Source organism: Neoarius graeffei, chromosome 8 (genome assembly GCF_027579695.1).
Source record: "Neoarius graeffei isolate fNeoGra1 chromosome 8, fNeoGra1.pri, whole genome shotgun sequence".
NCBI lineage: Eukaryota > Metazoa > Chordata > Actinopteri > Siluriformes > Ariidae > Neoarius > Neoarius graeffei.
The window spans coordinates 21,264,857-21,286,828 of record NC_083576.1 but is presented as its reverse complement, the minus strand read 5'-3'; the positions used below and the strand labels follow the sequence as shown (position 1 = coordinate 21,286,828).

The 21,972-nt window shown below is 40.9% G+C and overlaps 1 protein-coding gene across 6 annotated transcripts in view; it reads left to right on the top strand.

The window, feature by feature from the left end:
• limch1b (LIM and calponin homology domains 1b) overlaps positions 1–21,972 on the top strand; it is a 322,052-nt gene that overhangs the window by 229,012 nt on the left and 71,068 nt on the right. For all 6 annotated transcript variants that reach the window (XM_060927404.1, XM_060927403.1, XM_060927406.1 and 3 more), the window contains one exon: positions 13,793–13,991. In XM_060927404.1, the coding sequence (XP_060783387.1) occupies positions 13,793–13,991 (199 nt within the window). The remainder of the gene's footprint in view (positions 1–13,792; positions 13,992–21,972) is intronic.

The window sequence follows — 21,972 nt, the reverse complement described above, 5'->3', positions numbered from 1 at the left end:
TGCAGTGCTCAGCGTAAATGAGTACACCCCCTTTGAAAAGTAACATTTTAAACAATATCTCAATGAACACAAACAATTTCTAAAATGTTGACTAGACAAAGTTTAATATAACACCTGTTTAACTTATAACGTGAAAATAAGGTTAATAATATAACTTGGATTACACATTTTTTCAGTTTTACTCAAATTAGGGTGGTGTAAAAATGAGTACACCCCACAACAAAAACTACTACATCTAGTACTTTGTATGGCCTCTATGATTTTTAATGACAGCACCAAGTCTTCTAGGCATGGAATGAACAAGTTGGTGACATTTTGCAACATCAATCTTTTTCCATTCTTCAACAATGACCTCTTTTAGTGACTGGATGCTGGATGGAGAGTGATGCTCAACTTGTCTCTTCAGAATTCCCCAAAGAAAATAATTTATTTACACCACAAAGGTGAAGGCTACAAGAAGATCAGCAAAGCTTTACTTATCAGTCACAATACTGTAGCAAAAGTGGTACAAAAATTCAAGAAAGATGGAACTGCAACCATCTCACAGAGACGTCCAGGTCGTCCACGGAAGTTAACACCTCGATAGGAGCGTCTTCTGATGAGAAGGGTTGAAGAAAATCGGCATGCAAGTTCACTGCAGTTATCTAAAGAAGTAGGAAGCCAAACTGGGGTGACTATTTCCCATGACACAATACGGCGTACACTGCAGAGGAATGGCATGCATGGATGCCGTCCACGAAAGAAGCCTCTCCTAAAGCCCAGGCACAAAAAAGCCCGCCTGGAGTTTGCCAGGGCCCATGCTGACAAAGATGAAGACTACTGGGACTCTATACTCTGGAGTGATGAGACCAAGATAAATGTTTTTGGAACTGATGGCTTCAAAACTGTATGGCGTTGCAAAGGTGAGGAATACAAAGAAAAATGCATGGTGTCTACAGTGAAACATGGTGGTGGCAGTGTCCTTATGTGGGGCTGCATGAGTGCTGCTGGTGTCGGGGAGCTGCATTTCATTGATGGCATCATGAATTCACAGATGTATTGCTCTATACTGAAAGAGAAGATGCTACCATCACTCCGTGCCCTTGGTCATCATACACTTTTCCAACATGACTAAACACACATCTAAGGCCACTGTTGGATTTCTGAAGAAGAACAGGGTGAAAGTGATTCAGTGGCCAAGTATGTCTCCTGATCTGAACCCAATCGAACACCTATGGGGAATTCTGAAGAGACAAGTTGAGCATCACTCTCCATCCAGCATCCAGTCACTAAAAGAGGTCATTGTTGAAGAATGGAAAAAGATTGATGTTGCAAAATGTCGCCAACTTGTTCATTCCATGCCTAGAAGACTTGGTGCTGCCATTAAAAATCATGGAGGCCATACAAAGTACTAGATGTAGTAGTTTTTGTTGTGGGGTGTACTCATTTTTGCACCACCCTAATTTGAGTAAAACTGAAAAAAATGTGTAATCTAAGTTTATTAGCCTTACTTTCACATAAGTTAAACAGATGTTATATTAAACTTGTCTTGTCAACATTTTAGAAATTGTTTGTGTTCATTGAGATATTGTTTAAAATGTTACTTTTCAAAGGGGGTGTACTCATTTACGCTGAGCACTGTAAGCAGTATCGATAAAGGATGGATGGATGGAATTATTTCCAGCTCTTATAATATCTTCATGTCCTTGTCATATCTTTGTCTTTATAATGTCTCCACTCTTTGTACACCAATACTCCCTTGGTATCATACAGAACACCTTAATTCACCTTGTGCACCATCACTGTGTCATTCTGATGTTCTGCAGATTTGTAAACTATCTTCTCCAACTGTGTCAGTCTCATACACTACCCTTTTATCAGTGTCATTCATTTCAGTAAAACATGCACTATTGAGGTTTTTCACCTGACGTCACAGGGTCACGTGACGCCCCGATGTCTGCCATTTTGAAGGTCAAGCTACATACTAACGCTGCAGACAGAGAGGGAGAACCAGCTTGAAAAAAATAACATGTTACAGACACCGGATCCAGTGTAAATAGCTGCCGGAGCGCGCTCCAGCTTGCTCCCCCTCAAATTAAGCAGCGCGCTCCGGCTTGCTCCCGGAGTGCTCCAGCCGAGGTTCCGGAGCGCGCTCCGGCTTGCTCCCCCTCAAATTAAGCAGCGCGCTCCGGCTTGCTCCCGGAGCGCGCTGCTTAATTTGAGGGGGAGCAAGCCGGAGCGCGCTGCTTAATTTGAGGGGGAGCAAGCCGGAGCGCGCTCCGGAACCTTGCTCCCCCTCAAATTAAGCAGCGCGCTCCGGCTTGCTCCCGGAGCGCGCTGCTTAATTTGAGGGGGAGCAAGCCGGAGCGCGCTCCGGCAGCTATTTACACTGGATCCGGTGTAAATAGCTGCCGGATCATAATTACAGTAAACTAGTAAATACAGTAAAGGAAAAACTTGAGACTGAAAGGTTTTAACAGTCATTCAAATGACTGAACGTAAACATTGCTACAGTAACATACTAGCTATGTTGTTGACATTAGCTAGTGCTAACAGCTAGCTGCTAGTACACTGCTACAACACAGACACCGACCCTAATAATACAGTTCTTGGTCATTGCCTGGTAACAGCAAATTTATAACGGGCCATGTCTCAACAGACTAAGAAGTTATTTCAATGACATTTAATAACATTTTGTTTATCCTGAGGACCGAAAGTAAATGAAAATGTGAACAAACCTTAGCTGTAATAAGATGGCGACCACCGGCTCCAGGGACGACCCACTGATGTAGGCATGTTACCCAGCCTGACACAAAATATTTGTAGGCATCCAAACTCTTATTACGCTTTCAGATCAATACCTGTGTATGGCGATGGGTTTTTAACGACATAGATCATGTGGGCCGAAGTCAGGTAAAGACGAGGGCTTCGTGTACTTCCGTACGTCAGTGAACAATCCTGGTGGAAGCAGGTAAACGTCGTTCTCTAAGCCTGCTAACCTCAATTTTTGCAAATACCTCTCCCTCTGCTCGCCCTGTAAATGCCCTACGTCGCTGGATAGTGAAGGTGTTTTCTGCATCTCGCTCCTTTTTATTTTATGTTTTTCATTTGTCGCCTTCCTTGCATTCAAACTGATTCGAGCCGTGACGTCCAAAATGGCAGCCTAACGATGCATCACCTGACTTGGTCACGTGGGTGAAAAACCTCAATTAACCAATCAGCATTGTATTGTGCTAATCTCATGTCAGTCAAATATGTTACTCTATTACATTGCTTTGTTACGTTAACTGTGACTGTGGTCATATACGTATGTCTGTGTTAAACATTACAGTTCTTGTATTCAGGTATTTGAAAAGCTCATGCAATTTCTTATAACTGATTACTACACAATATGTTTTCGATTGAGCTATTTGGTCCACCAGTTAATTATCCTTTAGTTACATTCAGTTATATTACACAGACTTTTGGTAGAGAACTTGCTGAAGGGCAATAGCTCTTTTCTCATTTGGAAAACAGACTTTTTTTTTTTTAATAGTGTCCTCATCACTTGGCATTATATCAGATATTTTATGACATCTTAGGGTGGATGTTTATAGGACCCTGAGTTACTTTTTCCTGAGAATGTGCTTAGGAGGGCATGTGATTTTATAGAGACGGGTCAAAGAGCTCTATAAGGCTTGTGTCTCCAGAGATGAGCTCACACCACTGGCCTCAGCAGTCAGGCCTGAGCACTCTTGAGGACACTGATGAAAAGCACATAAATGCATGCAGGCATATACAGATGTGGTTGTTCTTGCTGTCGTTCTGATCACGTACTACGTTACCTAAAGGACAGTTGCTCATCCAATTCTGTCTAAATCTAAATACAGATGTTACTTTACTCAGTGCTCCTATTGAAACACTCACCAGATGAGCAATCCTTGTGGCTGAAGCTACTGCCAGGCATATCCCAATAATTAACCCTCTTTTAAAGTGACTTCTATCTTTTCCTGTTGCCATATTGGTCCAAAATGAAGGCCTGAGCCGCCTCAGTAATTTTATACATGCCATAGATTATGGTATCGTGTTTAACTGTATCATGCATTCCATCTGTCTGGAAGCATGTTGGGTTCACTGCTCATTTATTCAATTGTTTCCTTTGTCACCCATCGAGTGGCGAACCATTACTATTAGAACTGGGACTTCAACTCAGCCAAAACTTAGCCAGGCACCAAAAAAGCAACAGGGCAAAGGATTTTGCAAGAGATTAGCAGTAGGCTGCCAAGTAGCTCTGTTGTGTGTAGTTGTCGATGTTGATTTTAAAAGTATCTAAATAAATTACACAGAGAAATGAATACTTGAGTATAAGTGGGAAAATACTTTGATGAGTGTGCATGGAAGAAGAGTCTGGAGACAGAAATCTTAGTTTCTCAGTTCTTAGCCTGTGCTACTTGTTCTGAATAGCACTGGCTTGACCGCTTTATTAGCATTCGCTAACGCTACTGATGAACGCTACACCGGCTGGAAGGCGACTTCACTGCTGCACTGGTGGTGCCGACTTGAGGTTAAAGTGCTGATGACACGTTTTTGACATCTTTGGCGATGTTTTATAACATAAAAAGTAATTCCCGATGATCCATATATTAATTCACGAAGGCGCCTATTTTACAAGTTATGATAAACGTGGCTATTTGGGCAAATTTGACAGGGCTGCAGCACCCAGGAGACGAAAGAGGAGGAGGAGCTATATGACGTCAGCGAAAGAACCTTCCTCCTAACTTACCAGTTTGTTGTTGATGCGACAGGTGTTCAGTTTGTCATTATTAGTATTATTATTATACATTTTATATATAATATTAGTTATTAGTTATTATGCCTTCGCGTTGTGTTGCCGGCTTTTGCTCCAAAACCTACAAGGATGGGGTAAGTTTATTCAAGTTTCCCAGAGATCCCGAGCTGCATGCGAAGTGGGTGAAGCAAGTCAGGCACACTCGTGACAAGTGGGAGCCCTCACCAACATCTGTCCTGTGCTCTGAACACTTCGATTTGGATTGTTTTGACACCCTTCCCAGCTTAAAAGAATCTCTTGGGTGTTCAGTTCAGCACAAACGTGTGTTGCTACCATCAGCAGTGCCTACATAGTGTTGCCAGATTGGGATTTTTCCCGCCCAGTTGAGCGGTTTCAAGTGCATTTTGGTGGGTTTTGAACATATTTTGGGCTGGATTGTTGCCAGATACTGCTGAAGTTTTCCAGCCCAAAATATGTTCAAAACCCACCAAAATGCACTTGAAACCGCTCAACTGGGCGGGAAAAATCCCAATCTGGCAACACTGCCAGTATTCCGGAGGGGGTCTACTAGTAGCTATGCCGGATCCAAAGACAGTCCTCCTGTCAGAACATGTGTTGTGAAACGACATAAGATAAAGGTACGTAGAGCTATAGATTCTACATGATAATCATAAATGTAATCATAAAGTCGGCGTGATATCAGTCATGTATTTGCTTGTGAAAGCTTGTGGCTTTCATGTAACTGCCGCCTAGCAACGAGAGGCAAAGGGTAAAGAGGGTAGGCTATCATAGATTCTATTCGGAAGAGATCAGCACAATTCTAGACTCCCAGAAGAGGAAGAGCTAGCACTAGAGTTCACCGGCGTTTTCATGCGCCATTTCCATTGAGTAGAACCAGAGTAGAACCATAGGATGTCTATGAGTAGAACAGCCAGTGAACCACAGCGTGTTCTCCCGCTGACGTCACAACATGGCCGCGAGCCACGGACCCAGTTTTCTTGCGCTGTGCAATTAAAAGTTGGATATTTGCGTAACAACAGCTTCTTTTCACGTAATTATAACAGAAATCTAACATGTTTGCCATGTTGTATAGTTTATTTAAGAAATTGCATAGAGTCATGTTCGTGTCATCAGCCCTTTAAGCCAGCGTTGGCATTCGAGAAGGCCCAGGGTGATACATTTTTGGTCCCTCCCACTATAAATCAAAATCTGATTGATTGATTAATTCATCTGTCACTTCCTACATAAACATGCACTGCCATGGCCTTCTGTCCCGGCAATGAAGTCCTAACCAGTGAGTGAGCCAGCTCTAAACTCTTCTCAGCCTAGAGACAACAAACAAATAAAAAACCTCACTGAATAACTCGATTTTAATGTTTTCAGGACAGTAACCCTTTCATTTCTGAAGCAAACTGGATATAAAATGAGGCCAAATTATGAAAGAGCTTAAAGAATGAAAGAACTTAAATATAACCTTTGAAATGATGGTATGTTTGGGCCTTCTCTGAAGGCCTAGAAGGCCATGACGGTTCCCCTCTGCACCCATCTATTATGTGCACATAAACACTTATTTATTTTATTTATTTATTTTTTTCTGTAATGCCAGGTGTTATCAACCGGTTGACCACAGTGAACCAAGTACTTGAAACAAAACTCTGTAGTAGAGATGATAAACATATTATTAAAAAAAAAAACTAGCTGAAATATTTTAAACAAGAACCAGTGGATCATCCGTAGCAGATCATCAGTTGCTGCTTATCCAATCACACGCACTTACTGTTTTTAAATTATCTAACTGCAGGAGCTCATCGGACCAGAGACTAGCTCCAGAGCTAAAGCCATTAGCTCAGTAAGGGGACAATGTTAAGACTTTTAATAGATTTTTGTTTTATTTTAACTTTATAGCAATGAGTGAAGTGACCACATGCCTTGTTTCTAAAAATAAAAAAATTAATTAAAAAAGGGAATGATGAAAATAGATCGGAGAGACAAGTGTGTTTATTCCCTCTGTGTCAGATTCAAAACTTCTTGTCTGTTCAGTCAAAAGTGGTAACATGAAGTGTCACTACAAAACAACCACTTTCTGACACTGAATTGTCAGAGGTGTAAAGGACTTGCGATTGGGTAAGCATGAAAAAGTAATTGTTGTCTCCATTCAGTCATGTTGCATTGTAGTTGCTGATCCGGACCTTTGTATGGAATCAATTTTGTGCCAAAATGTTCATACAATACTTTTGAAATATCAAACAAAAACGACAAATCAAAATACAAAAAAAGAGTCAATTTTTTTTTAGACTGGCAAACAAATTATTCGTGTAATCGTGCAAAATATCAGTCTATTACTCTTCAGAAACCTTTTATTTTTGTTCCGCGGCTTTCTCAGTTTTGTTTGACGTAATTTATTTTGGTTGCGATTCCAGCTTTCTCGTTTGCGCTCCCTGACTTTTTGCTTGCAGTTTTGGCACAAACTTCACGTGTGGGTGGGCTGTCCAGGAATGCATTCCCATTGGGTAACTTGTGTTTGACTGACAGCTAGGCTCAGCCATTCCCCGGAGGCTGTTGCGGCCATTTCCTACTCGGATTCTGGGGGACTGTTTGGCGAGTGACCGATCCATTGACGGTAAACAAGGATCGAGTGGACTTCAGTGGCGACTATGATATTGAATTTACACTTTGTTGGATTAATTCAATATCATAGTCGCCACTGAAGTCCACTCGATCCTTGTTTACCATCAATGGATCGGTCACTCGCCAAACAGTCCGCCAGAATCCGAGTAGGGAATGGTTGAGCGTAGCGGTCAGTCAAACACAAGTTACCCAATGGGAATGCATTCCTGGACAGCCCACCCACACGTGAAGTTTGTGCCAAAACTGCAAGCAAAAAGTCAGGGAGCGCAAACGAGAAAGCTGGAATCGCAACCAAAATAAATTACGTCAAACAAAACTGAGAAAGCCGCGGAACAAAAATAAAAGGTTTCTGAAGAGTAATAGACTGATATTTTGCACGATTACACGAATAATTTGTTTGCCAGTCTAAAAAAAAATGGACTTTTCTTTGTTTTTTTGTATTTTGATTTGTCGTTTTTGTTTGATATTTCAAAAGTATTGTGTGAACATTTTGGCACAAAATTGATTCCATACCTTTGTACACCAGGAATTTTAACTGAATCGTAATAAATTTTAGGTTGGTAGTATATCAGATATATTCCATTCAGCTAGCATGATACTGAATGAGTATCATGCTAGCTGAATGGAATATATCTGATAGACCATGGAAAAAAAAGCCAGCTAATGTTGTTATTATTGTCAATTATCTCAAAATCTTCCGTATGTAACGAAGCAAACCTGTTGGCCATGTTTGTTTACAAATGGTCACAGTCGCTCGCTAGCACAGAGGTTTTACGTCTCCGACGTGTGACGTCATGTTGTCTTGACAACCATGCAATTATCATAAACCATATTCAGCACTCCTTCTCCATTGGGTAGAGTGATGTAATACACGTAGGATAAGCAATATGCTAACAATATTGCATGCTATCAAACCAAATGAATGGAACTCACTAGAAGGAAATAGAACACATGTTTTTATTCCATCGAAAAGGTGTCCTGTATGTAGAATAATGTAGAATATTGCAGGAGAGCCAATTTGAGCCTTGCACATATATAGTACATTATGCCTTTTGGTTGAACTGCTACATAAATAAATAAATGCTGGTTCGCACACAGAGACATCAAAATAGTGCTGAGGTTTGCTCAGTTGCCACGGGAACAGGCGCAGATAGTTTAGATAGTATGGATGCGGTGATGCGTGCGCGCGCACACAGACAGAGCTCAAACTCGCAGCCGTAAGAAGGGGGATGATATCAGTGAGGAGGGATTTATTTCTCCTCCATGTCATGTGCCTGTTTAATAGGTTTCTGACTGAGATGCAGTCCTCTCTGAGATACAGACTTCATGAACAGGGCCTCCATTCACAGTTCATGCCAAATAGCTGCACAGCTTTAATGAAAAAGCCTGCTTCTTTTTGGTGACATGGCAGGAGCCTGTTTGGAAAAAACGCTGACTCATTACACTTCAGCTTTGTGATTGCTTCAGGATAGCATGTCTGTTTTGTCACGGCAAACACCAACAAACTGACTTGCTTTCTTTTTCACTGATTATACACAGAATTGGATGGTTGGAGTGTTTTCTGGTGTGTGTGTGTGTGTTGCTGGAGAGCAGATTTGGTCTCCGTCAGGAATGTCTCGTGGAGTGAGAGCAGTAAAAGTGAGCCATTGTGCCCAGAGACCTACAGCTTGAGGGTCAGCCAAAACAGACGTCACATCCTCTTATACATGATCTCCTAGAGCAGTGGTTTTTAGTCTTGCTGCTGAAGTACCCTGTCCTACACAAAGCTCACTTGCTCAACACAGGCACCGCTCAGTTACCCTTTTATAGTCACTGGAAATAACTGGGTGCATGTTGTAAGTTTTTAGTAATAATTTCCTGTTTGTAGCTTTTAGCTGAGAAATGTCTTAAAAATATTGACTTGAATTTAAATCCAAAATCATGTTAGGGGCTAAGACAAGAAAGACATGCATCTTTAAATAGTGAACCAAATGTTGCTACAGCATTGCTGACGGACTTGTTTTGACGTACTGTTTAGTCCAGCAGTATACGGGATATCAGCTAACATGTAGTAGTTGCTCTAATGAGAATGGGGAGAATGAGGATAAAGGAAAAGAGTGGGGGCATATCCATTCTTAGGCCCTGTCCACACGGCAACGGATTCAGGTGAATCCGATAAAATTGTTTATCGTTTCGGCCTGGCGTCCACACGGCACCGGCGTTTTGGGTGCCCCAAAACGAAATCTTTTGAGAACGGGTTCCAGAGTGGAAAGATCTGGCAACGGCGCCGTTGCGAAGTCGTCTGGATGAGTAGAACGGATTTGTTTACGATGACGTCACAACCACATGTGCTTCACGCCGGGTAGAAGTGTAACGAACTCGATGCGAGTTGTCAACAAATCCTATAACTTGGTTCATGAAACGTGCTTACAAAATATTTTCACTGTGAATATTTATTGTGTAATGGTGCAAAGTGAGAGAGAGAGAATAGCCCTTAGGGCAGAGTCAATCCCGCCAGCAAAAATAGGGGAAAAAAAGGAGCGATCTCACCTCTTCAGATGTTGGTTTAAGTCCTACAATACATTCCTCAAAAAGGGCGTAGAAGAACAAATTAATCCATCAACGTGTAGCATTCAATTTATTCCGGACCATTAAAGACGCCGCCTTCCGCGTAGAATCATACGTCATCCTCGCTGCCATATTGGATGGGTCAAAGCGGAGAATAAAGATGCCTCATTCATGTGCTGCGTTTAACTGTACCAACAAGTTTGCCGTCCAAACGAGATCACATGGGATTACCTTTCACAGGTGAGACTGGAAAAATACTTTTCATTGTATTTGGTCATTATAATGTAATTTTACGAACAGATTTTTCTTTGTGGCTAATATGAAGTCTTGCGCATAATAGTTTATGCGCATGCGTCCTTACTTCTTCTATTGTTCTGGTGTCTCCGAAGGGACCGTCTTACAGCGCCCCTAGAGGTGTGGCATGTGTATTGCATCGTTTTCAGCAAGCGTTGCGTTGCCATATGTACCTGGTATTTTACTGATCCGTTGCCCATGTGGACGCGATATTTTTTTTTAAATAACATCTCGTTGCCGTTGTCGTGTGGATGTAGCCTTATTCTATCCACATTTACTGGATGTGAGCAATCGTGCGCTATGATTGGCTACTCTACGACTAGGCTATCAGCTCATATACTGTGAGTAGAGAAAAACAAAATGGCGACGCGTGTTGCTGAACCAACCAAGGATGAAATTAAAAACTCGAAAACAAACCCCCCCAAAATACAAACAAAATATGGTACATATCTTTTTCTTTTTTTCCCCCCAAGAATTATTATTATTATAGCATTTTTCACAAATTGCTACTGTCATTTCGCCAGTTTGTTTACATTCTTCATCTTTAAGCATTAAAATTTGGTGAATTTTTTTAGACTGGTTCAAAAGCTCAAAGATGTTTGAAAATTACAGACCTGAAATGTCCAAGGATGAATTAAATAAATGTCTAAAGCTATTCTATACCGTACCTCGGCACGACAACAAGACAGCACTTTGTACAAAAAACAACACTAAGGCAATTCGTGCAGCCATTGATAGGTTTTTAAGAAGTCTGCTTAAGCGGAAATGGTTTTGTTGGACGTTTTGTAAAAAGTTTTTATCTATAGAATTTGCAAAAAATAAAAATGCTCTGTTTCTTAAAATCTAGTGAACGTAGATAGAATAAAACCGGTATTCCACTCAATTTTGCCGTACATGGCTTATCGCCAGCTCGGCTATCAGCTCATGTATGACTCGATTTCGTGGAATAGTTGTTAATTACCGGTATATAAGCGAGTTGTTTTTCAGTAATCCAGGAAGTACAAAACAAAAATGGACAAATGGGTAAAGATAAAAGTAAAAGTACAACCCCAGTTCCAAAAAGTTGGGGCACTGTGTAAAACATGCATAACCCCTTTGGACATAATGTGTACAGTTGTACACCTGAAGTTCCATAGCACTTTTCCTTATGTCCAAAGGGGATATAAACAGAATGTAATGATTTGCAAATCCTTGTCAACCTAATACAGTAAAAATACAAGATATTTAATGTTCAAACTGATATGAACTTTTTTGTCTTTTGTTAATATCTGCTCATTCTGAATTTGATGCATGCAAGTTGTTCCGGAAAAGTTGGAACAGGGACAATAAAAAGACTGGGAAAGTTGTGGAATGCTCACAAAATACCTGTTTGGAACATTCTACGGGTGAACGGGTTAATTTGTAACAGGTAAAAGGGGTATCCTCGAAAGGTTCAGTCGTTCACAAGCCAAGAGTTGTTCACCACTTTGTGAAAATTGCACGGGCAAATAATCCAACAGTTTAAAGGTGAACTGAAGTCATTTTTAAACTTGCTTTATTTCTTAATTAACGTGTTATTCAATTACGTTTTCGGTTTTTGTAACCTTATATCGTGACTCATATTGGCAACTAATTGCAATTAAATATTATACTTATCGGCCTAGTCGGTTTTTAGCCATGTTGAATTTAGTTCGTTTGGTCCACGGCAGGCGTCGCTTATCCGCGCGATCTTCACAAGACTTGCTTGAGACTTCGAAGCGTGAAGTGTCAGCCAGGTGTCAGTGCCGTCATTTTGAAAACTGTTTTCCAAACAAAGTATTGCACAAAAACAAGTTTAAATGACTATTACTGCCTACTTTTTTCAAACTTTCCTGATTGCTATCAAAACAAACAAAACTTCCGGCTTGATTACATCAGTGTTTGAAAGAAGGCGCGTGCGTCTTTTGACAACGTTGGCAGATGTTGGTCACTTTGATTTCCGCTGTATGTTTTACTTCCATCCTATGATGTCTTGCACAGGTCTCAATGAATCTCGTTTACGGCTATTGCTTTGACGTATGGACTTATATATTACATAGCATATTTCAAACACTCATAACTTGCTATCGCAGTGACCAAAATAGCGATCAAAAATGCATTCCTATATTTAATAAAATGAGAGAAATAGAATTTTGATGATAAATTTGCCTTCAATTCTCTTTTAAGAACAACTTCTCAATGTGTAATTGCAAAAAAATAAAATAAAATTAGGGATTTTACCATCTACATCCCATAATAATGTATCATCAAATGATTCAGAGAATACAGAGAAATCTCTACATGGAAAGGACAAGGTTGAAAACCAACAATGAATACGAGTGTCAGTCTCTCAGGTGGCACTGCATTAAAAACCAATATGATTGTATAAAGGTCATCACTACATGGGCTCGGGAACACTTCAAAAAACTGTTGTACTGTAGGTAAACAGTTTGTTGCTGCATGTACAAATGTAATGCGAAAGCCAAATATCAACAACATCCAGAAATGTCGCTGAAATCTCCATGCCCGAGCTCATCGGAGATGGACTGATGCAAAGTGGAAAAGTGTGCTGTCCACATTTTGAGTCCACATTTCTTTTTGAAATCATGGACGCCGTGACCTCCAGTCTAAAGAGGAAAGGGGGTGGTGTTAGTGCCCATGGTAATTTGTAGATCTGTGAAGGCACAATTAATGCTGAAATGTACATACAAGTTTTGGAGCAAAAATGCTGCCATCTAGATGTCATTTTCAGGGACGTCCCTGTTTATTCCAGCAAGATGATGCCAAGCCAGATTCTACACGTGTTACAACAGCATGGCTTTGTAGTACAAGAGTGTAGGTGCTAAACTGGCCTGCCTGATTTCCATTGAAAATGTGTGATGCATTATGAAGTGCACAATATGACAACGAAGACCCTGGGGTGTTGAGCAAATGCAGTCATATATGAAGCAAGAATGGAAAAGAATTTCATTTTCAAGGTTTTAACAATTAGTCCTCAAATACTTAGAGTATTGTTAAAAGGAAAGGTGATGTAACACAGTGATGAACATGCCCCTGCCCCAATTTTTTTGGAACATGTTGCAGACATCAAATTCAGTGTGAGTGGATATTTACAAAGCCAATAGAGTTTATCAGTTTGAATATTAAATACTTTGTTTTTGGAAAGGTATTCAGTTGAATATTGGTTCTGTTCTTATTTATGGTTTACGCAGTGTCCTAACTTTTTTGGAATCAGGGTTGTAGTTTTGTATCAATTATTTCAATTTGAATAGGAAAAACTGGTAGGGGTAAATTACGCTGTATAGTTGCGATGTTTCCCCCCATTTTTCATGAAGGAGCAACAATAGGAAAAAGTCAGAAACAGGAAGCCACAAGCACTGAACTGGAAAAAGTCGATGAGAGAGTGAAACTTGGAAAGAGGGAATGTGTAGAGTGATGGGGAAATGGCTAGCTGGGCTCTTGGGAATGGTTGTAACAGGGCTCACTTCTGCCCAGATATGAGACTCATTCGATTCATTTAAAAAAGGAAACCACATGAAATATATAACCCGCGTGTGTGTGTGTGTGTGTGTGTTTCAGGAGGTGGAGGACTGGGACAGCCCGAAGCGTAGCATCAGGGACAGCGGTTACATTGATTGCTGGGAGTCGGAGCGCAGTGATTCTCTGTCGCCGCCAAGGCACACGCGAGACGACTCCTTCGACAGTCTGGACTCCATCGGCTCCCGCTCGCGCCACACGCCCTCTCCGGACGGCCTGTTTGCCCGCGGCTCCAGCGATGGTGAGCCACGCGCACACGCATGCATGCACATATTCTGTGTGGCTCTAGTAGAACATTACAGCTTTATGTTGGATGTTTGGCACATGTCTCCAGTATTGAAAGCCTAGAAGAATGACACATAGAAATGAATGAAGCTGGGCAAATTAGCTGTGGTAGACTGGAGTTTTATCAAATGTGTATTCCCGCCTCGCACTCAATGTTCCCAGGATACGCTGTGGATTCACCATGACCAAGGTGAAGCAGTTACTAAAGGTCAATCGAGGACACCATCAGTAGGGGCTTTTAGTAAGGTTGCTTTTCTTTAAGGCATCATGGTACCATCATGGTTAGTGTTGCTGCATCACAACTCTAGGGCCCTCGGTTCAATCCTGAGTTCAGTTGCTGTTGGGTCTCTATGTGGGTTTTCTCAGGGTTCTGCAGTTTCCTCCCAAAAACATGCCAGTAATTGTACTGGGAACTCTTGCGTGCCTCTAGGTGTGCATATGTATTTGTGATGGACTGGCATCCTGTCAAAGATGTATTTCAAACCCAGTGTCCTGAAGTTAGGCTCCAGATCTGTTGGAACTCTGATCAGGATAAAGTGAAATGTTGATATTTAAAAATGATCATCATAACTGTGATACTATAAATGTAATGGAAAACTATTACATTGACAACAGTTAACATGAGCACGAGAAACACATTTACTAATTTCATGTCATGTTTTGCCAAAAAAAAAAAAATGCTGAGTAGATAAAGTATAATGCCATGATTTATCTTGATTTAACTCTGTGCATATAGTTGAGTGCAAAAGTGCACATCTCCCTTAGGTTCTGCATTAGGGCCCGTTTACACGAGGACGCTGTCGGGTAAAAACGACTAAATATTTTATCGGAAGTGCCTTTCGTCTACACAGGGACGGTGTTTCCGAGGCTAAAAAATTGAAAACGCCTTCCAGAGTGGATAAGTTAAAAACAGCCCCCGTTGCATATCCGTCTAAACTACCCAATACGCGAAACTCTGCTCGGATCTACTCACGTCGGGTACGTTTACGTCATACATAGTCATATACTGTACATGCCAGCCCGGGAAGTAAGAAAGTAAGTAAAAAAGTAAGAGCATGTCTGATTACATCGATCCAACGGACCTTCAAGCTGCTCTGGCAGCTTTAATAAACGTCCAGGAGTCCTTCGAACATCTATACCGAATCTGCACATATACCGTTAATGAACAGAGGCAGGTATAGTATGCTCTTACTTTTTTACTTACTTTCTTACTTACCATAGCCAGAGTAGTCAAAGTTTTCGCGGCGCAGATGTGCAGATCAGACAAGACGGAAGACGTTGCGCATGCGTGCAGACATAGCGGAGGTCTTTCACAGCACCACCTAGCCGCCTGGCATGCACATCCAATTGAATTCCACACATTTATGCGTCACCGTATAGACGCAGATTTCCTCCTTGAAAATGGCCGTGTAGACGCGGAAAAAAGTGAGAACGAAAACGGACTTTTGCGTTTTTGTTTCAGACCGTCCCCATGTAAAGTGGGCCTTAATCAAGGAAAATCCAGTGCTACATGTGTAGGTTTCACCCCCCTTTTTTAAAATAACATTTGCCTTGACGGTCTTCAGATATGGCTTGAAGATAACAGTATGTGGCATCTGGCAAAGCAGTTGTTACAGGTGATTTTTGAAATCAGGTGAATCTGAATAGGGTTAGGTCAGTGTTGTAGTCGAGTCACTAATAAACCTAGAGTCCGAGCCCAGTCTCGAGTCCCCAGTGGTCAAGTCCAAGTCATTAAAGAAAATTTCAAGTCGAGACCAAGAACAAGAGAATTCCAACCGCACCATTTGACGGTGGCTGTTGCTGCCTTTATGTGAAACCGTCTCCGCTACTGTGTTGGACTAACGTTCCTGCTTGACTGCCCCGTTTTAGTTAATAGGCTACAGATAAAAAGCTTGTTCATCGCTCAGCAAGCCCCGCCCACTATCAACAGGGCAAATAACATGAGAGAGGGTTAACACTAGCTAGTTCATCGATCAGCAAGCAAGCCCCGCTATCAACAGAGCAATGAACATAGCGTGTCGCTTACTTCTCTGGGTGTAGTCTTGCCAAATGACGATTGAAGTTCCAGGTTGTCCCTGTCGTCTCCTCGATAGCTCTTCTACATATGGAACACATAGCAGTGCATTTTTTCCCATTGCACGAGAAGTCTGTATAAGCAAAGCGGACAATTCAAGGGGCTTCTCTCCAGGCATTTTAGCGTCATTAACGTTAGTTTGTTCCTGAACATGACGTATGAACAGGTGAATGTGCATTTTCTTGCACGAAATTAGTATACAAGTTAATGTAGATATTAATATCTTATGCCAAATTATTATGCCATGTTACAAAAAATAAAGACAAAATCGGAGTCCTTGTCTCCAATTTACGAGTCCGGATGCAGTTAATGCACGAGTCCGAGTCCTCAGTGCTCAAGTCAAGTCATGAGTCCTTAAAATTAGGGCACGAGTTGGACAAAGATTTAACAAGTGATGTGATACATTAGAGTAAATATGTCAGGAGATAAGACGATGGCTTGTTCTGAGAATACAAATGAGGATGAAGGATCCATCAAAGAGTGGGAGCCCAGTCTGTTAGAATTACATTTATATCACACTCAGATAGAGAAAACTTTAGAATTGATATCTTACTGTGCACTATATCACCAACAGTTGTTACTTATAAGGATGATGATGATGATGGAACATCTAATGAAACAACTCACTGAATGTCTATATCAGTCACATGTTCCCTATACTTTTCTAATAATAACCTCATAATGAATGGTACAGTGGAGTTGTTGTGATGCAGTTGGATGTTAAAATATGATATGGATATTCAGTGTTCTCTGTATTCCTTTTGGCCATGTGGCGTTGCCATAGAAATGATTGATTTCTCAGTCTGTATAGATAAACAGCTCCAGCAGGAAGCTTTGAGGCAAGAGTATAATTTTCATGACAAAGTACCTGTAAATGCACTCATGTACATGTTTACATTGAAACATCACACACATTTTTCTTTTAGTACTGGATTCTAAGTAAAGTTTATTTTTATAGCACTTTTAACAACAGACATTGTCACAAAGCAGCTTTACAGAAAATTAAAGGCTTTAAACATGAGCTAATTTTATCCCCAATGAGCACGCCTGTGGCGACAGTGGCAAGGAAAAACTCCCTCAGACGACATGAGGAAGAAACCTCAAGAGGAACCAGACTCAAAAGGGAACCCATCCTCATTTAGGTGATAACAGATAGCGTGACTGTAAATAACTTGCGTCTATAACAGTGTCCTATAGAGTCACAAAGTATAACTATGAAAATAGGAAATTCGTTATAGTTTTAACATGAAGTCTGTTTTGTTAACTGTTCATTGATGGAAACTTGAGTGCAAAACTGTTCATGACAACTGCAGTCCTAAACTTAGCAAGTCAACTGTAGTCCTCGGACATAAATGTATTACTGTACGTGTCCAGAGCGTCTTCCAAGTGTGACTTTTGACTGTCCATATGGAGCCGTCCTGCACAGGAGCGATGTGATGAGACACCAGCCAGACGTAGGGCATCAGGATGGATCAGGCAGGTCCGAGGAGCAGAAGAGGTCAGCATCTTACCGGAGAGGGCATAACTGAAAGATTTTAGGATTTTAGCACAGAATACATCACTCCTCGATCATATGACGATGGAAGCACTTTAAAGCCTTCATTATCAATATAATCATAACGCTCGTGTCAGATCAGTGTGTAAGACTTGCTGTTTTATGGTGCTGGAGCATACCACACTTTTCTTTTTGCTTTAATCATTCTAAGTGCTAATTTGGATGATTTTTTTTTTCTCAGATTTTTACACAACTTAACTTGGCAAACAATTTAAAGGTCCCCATGGTAGATATGACATCATCTGGTGTAGCCAGGCTTGGATTGGGACTGGTGTCTGTTATTGATATCAGTGCTGCGGGGTCTGGTGGCTCCGAGTCTGAGCTTAATACCAAATGTTTTCTTTGATCTGAGACTGGTTACTATGGATTACACTTCTTTTTATTCCTTAAGAATATAGATCGGAGAGGGAGAGAATAGTGAAAGGGAGAGACGGAGGAAATACTTGTGCAGGGATCTTTAGTAATGGATGGCAAGAGTGATAGGCACTTGTACTCTTCCTTTTAGATTCACACATGTACGGTTGTTTTACTATCCTTATGAGGACCGAACGGTGACGAGAGTACTGATGCAGTTAATTACTGCTAGATTTTATTTTTTTAAATTAAAGCTGCAGTTTTTGTGAAAAACATATTCTTAGTGGGGTCAAAACTGACGGCCGGATATTCCTATATTTTGGGAAAATTTAGTCCCCACCAAGATATAAAAACATCCCCGAACACACACACACCCCATTACTCTGCCTCCATTAATGGTTTTAAGGACCGTGTTATAATGCAGCTCTGTGAGGCCCATGGGTTGAGTGAAGCAGGAAATTTAATTGCCGAGTCGGCTCTGTTAAAGCCAGTGAGGCTCGTCTCCTAAATGTTAAACCACACACACGCAAGCACGCACGCGCACACACACTCCTGCAGTAAAACTCCAGTCCACTAATGGACTACCAGCTCCTCGTGTTTTCTGTGTATGATGCTCAATACCCTGATTTCAAACACACTCAAGCGCCAACTTGCCTCTGAACAACAGGCCATTCAGTGTAATTTTGAATCAGCTGATCACCACCAGAGGAGCCAGACAGAAGCTTACTGTAATGATCCTGAAACTTCTCGTTCTTGGTGAAAGCAAAATACAAAGCACTTCAGAGACCATACACTGACCTGAACTCAGTTTTAATGCTGATGCTTTAAAGGAGAACTGAAGTCATTTATAAACTTGCTTTATTTCTTAATTAACATGTTATTCAATTACGTTTTCGGTTTTCGTAACCTTATATCATGACTCATATTGGCAACTAATTGCAATTAAGTATTAGACTTATTGGCCTATTTGGTTTTTAGCCATGTTGAATTTAGTTCGTTTGGTCCATGGCAGGCGTCGCTTATCCGCGCGATCTTCACAAGACTTGCACGAGACTTCGAAGCGTGAAGTGTCAGCCAGGTGTCAGTGCCGCCATTTTGAAAACTATTTTCCAAACAAAATATTGCACAAAAACAAATTTAAATGACGATTACTGCCTACTTTTTTTTCAAACTTTCCTGATTGCTGTCAAAACTAACAAAACTTCCAGCTTTATTACACCAGCATTCGAAATTAAGGCATGTGTGTTAGAGGTCTGCGCGGGTCGGATTTTTCAGTCCCGCTCCCGCCCGCGCCCGCATTGTGCAGTCCCGCCCACGCCCGCAAAGAATTATGATTTTCAGTCCCGCTCCCACGTGTGCCCACAAAAAAATTATGATTTTCAGTCCCACTCCCGCCCACAAATCCCGCATGATGCAGACGTTCGCGTTATTTCTCAGGAAAGTTCTTGTCTTGACACAGCGTGATGGTGCCCCGCCCCCTACTTTGAGTGGATTTGAGCATAAATATCTACAGCTCACCTTCACGTTTGTTATTATTTACCTTGTTTCTGAATTCAGCATGTAGTGTCTCTAATAATAATAATTAGTGCTGTCAAGCGATTAAAATATTTAATCACAAATCACACATTTTTATCACATGAGAAGCCATTGTAATTCTCTGATCAGCATAAAAAAGTGAATAGGCTTGCTTTGTACCAATGGTGTTATTTTTTATTTTTTTTTATTGTAAAGCAGAGCTAGTAAGAGAAGTGAATTGATTTACTGCTTGAGTTAGTCTACAACTCTAATCAGAGAGACAGGTTACACAGTCACGGTAGGCTTGACTCAATGCTATCCCAGAAATCCTTCCTGTAATATGCAAATTTGGCCGCCTCTGATTGGACAGCCAAATTTGCATATTACAGGAAGGATTTCTGGGATAGCATTGAGTCAAGCCTACCGTGACTGTGTAACCTGTCTCTCTGATTAGAGTTGTAGACTAACGCAAGCAGTAAATCACTTCACTCATGGTTCTCTTGCTAGCTGGGTGTGAACCGCGAGTCATTAGAGTGATCAAAGGATTTCCTGTTAGGGTGATCAATGGCAAATTTAAGATGCCATTCCTCACTCAATCTGGCAATCTGACTCTCTCTGCAAATTTAGGCATCTTAAAATGTTTTTATTAATGCCAAATAAAATATCCAGCACAAATTATATATGATAGACATAAATTAATAATTTATAAATTTTATTTCAAACACGTTTTTAGTTAGCGGGACTGCAGCTTATCACCGCTCCCGCCCGCGCCGCATATGTGCACTCCCGCTCCCGCCCGCGTGCGCATATGTGCACTTCCGGTCCCGCCCACGCCCGCAATGAGCTTTCAAAATTTGTCCCGCGCCGCACTACTTTGCGGCGAGTCCCGTGGGACTCCCGCAGGAGTGCAGGGCTCTAACGTGTGTCTTTTGACAGCGTTGGCAGATGTTGGTCACCTTTGATTTCCGCTGTACGTTTTACTTCCGTCCTACGATGTCTCGCACAGGTCTCAACGAATCTTGTTTACGGCCATTGCTTTGACATATGGACTGATGTATTACATAGCATATTTCAAACACTCATAACTTGCTATAGCAGTGGCAAAATAGCAATCAAAAATGCATTCCTATATTTAATAAAATGAGATAAAAAATAAAGTTTTGCTAATAAAAAATTTGCTTTCAGTTCTCCTTTAAATGTCACAAGGCTTCAAAGAAATCTACATATTTCAGTGCTGTTTTGTATGTTCCCATTCAGTGGCATCAAAGTATTTGATTCGAACATATCTTCTCAGGACCCGTGTATGCGGGAATAAAAAAACTTGCATGCCCTTTGTGTTGTGCTTTCAGCGCCTTTGAAGCAGTCCCGTGTGGGAGTGTCAGTAATTCCGTTTTGAGTAAACACTGCCACAGTCCGTGCACAAAGCCTGAGCTCACAGAAGTGCCGTTTTACATGTGTTGGCTTCATAAAAATTTAATGAAGGTAAAGCAGACTCGTAAACAGCTACTAGTATTTTTATATGCAGGTTTGAAAGGAAAAAGGGGGCATAATTAGCTGACGATTCAGTATTTTATAAGGCCAATCTGAACGTTACTGAGCTCGGGAAGCTGTTGGTTGCTGTGGAACTCACCCCAGTGAGTAGTTGGGGTTTTACATAAGAAGCCTGAGAATTGTTAATGTTTTGTTCAAATGACTGAATGAGCATTTACCCAAAATATTGTTGACCCACTGACCCTCAACTTGTGTGTTTCTGCCTAGAGTCTGCTTTTATCCAAACAGTAGAAGACAGTTAGATCAAGTCCACTGAAAGAATTTTAAAACAGACCAGAAGGATGTAACCCCTTCCAAGTAAAAGTCCTTTAATACGCAAAACGCCCATAACTATCCAAAGAACTCTCAATGACCCCCTTTTTTCTTAGTGTACTCGCATATTTATCATTCAATAATATAAACAGAATATTGCTAACATTGGTAGATGTTTAAATACAGGCTCCTGTTTAACTTGAGATAAAAATTGTTGTCCAATTTGTCCCCCGTCCGTAAAATTGAGTTTATTGCTATATTCTTAGAAAGAAAAGTTCCTTCTACATCTTAATGGGTGCTTCTGTATTTGGGAAACTTTTAGTGTTTCGCTCTTAGAGAGGGCTAGTAGAAGGTTTGAAATATTAACTATCCAAAGCAGGCTTGTAGTACTTGAGTCCGACTTGTGACATGACTTGGACTTGAGCACTGATGACTCGGACTCGTAAATTGGAGACGAGTTGTCGGATTTTTTTTTCTTTATTGTTTTGTAACATGCCATAATAATTTGGCATAAGATATTTATATCTACATTAATTTTTATACTAATTTTGTGCAAGAGAATGCACATTCACCTGTTCATACGTCATGTTCAGGAACAAACTAAAGTTAATGACGCTAAAATGCTTTAGCCTTTTA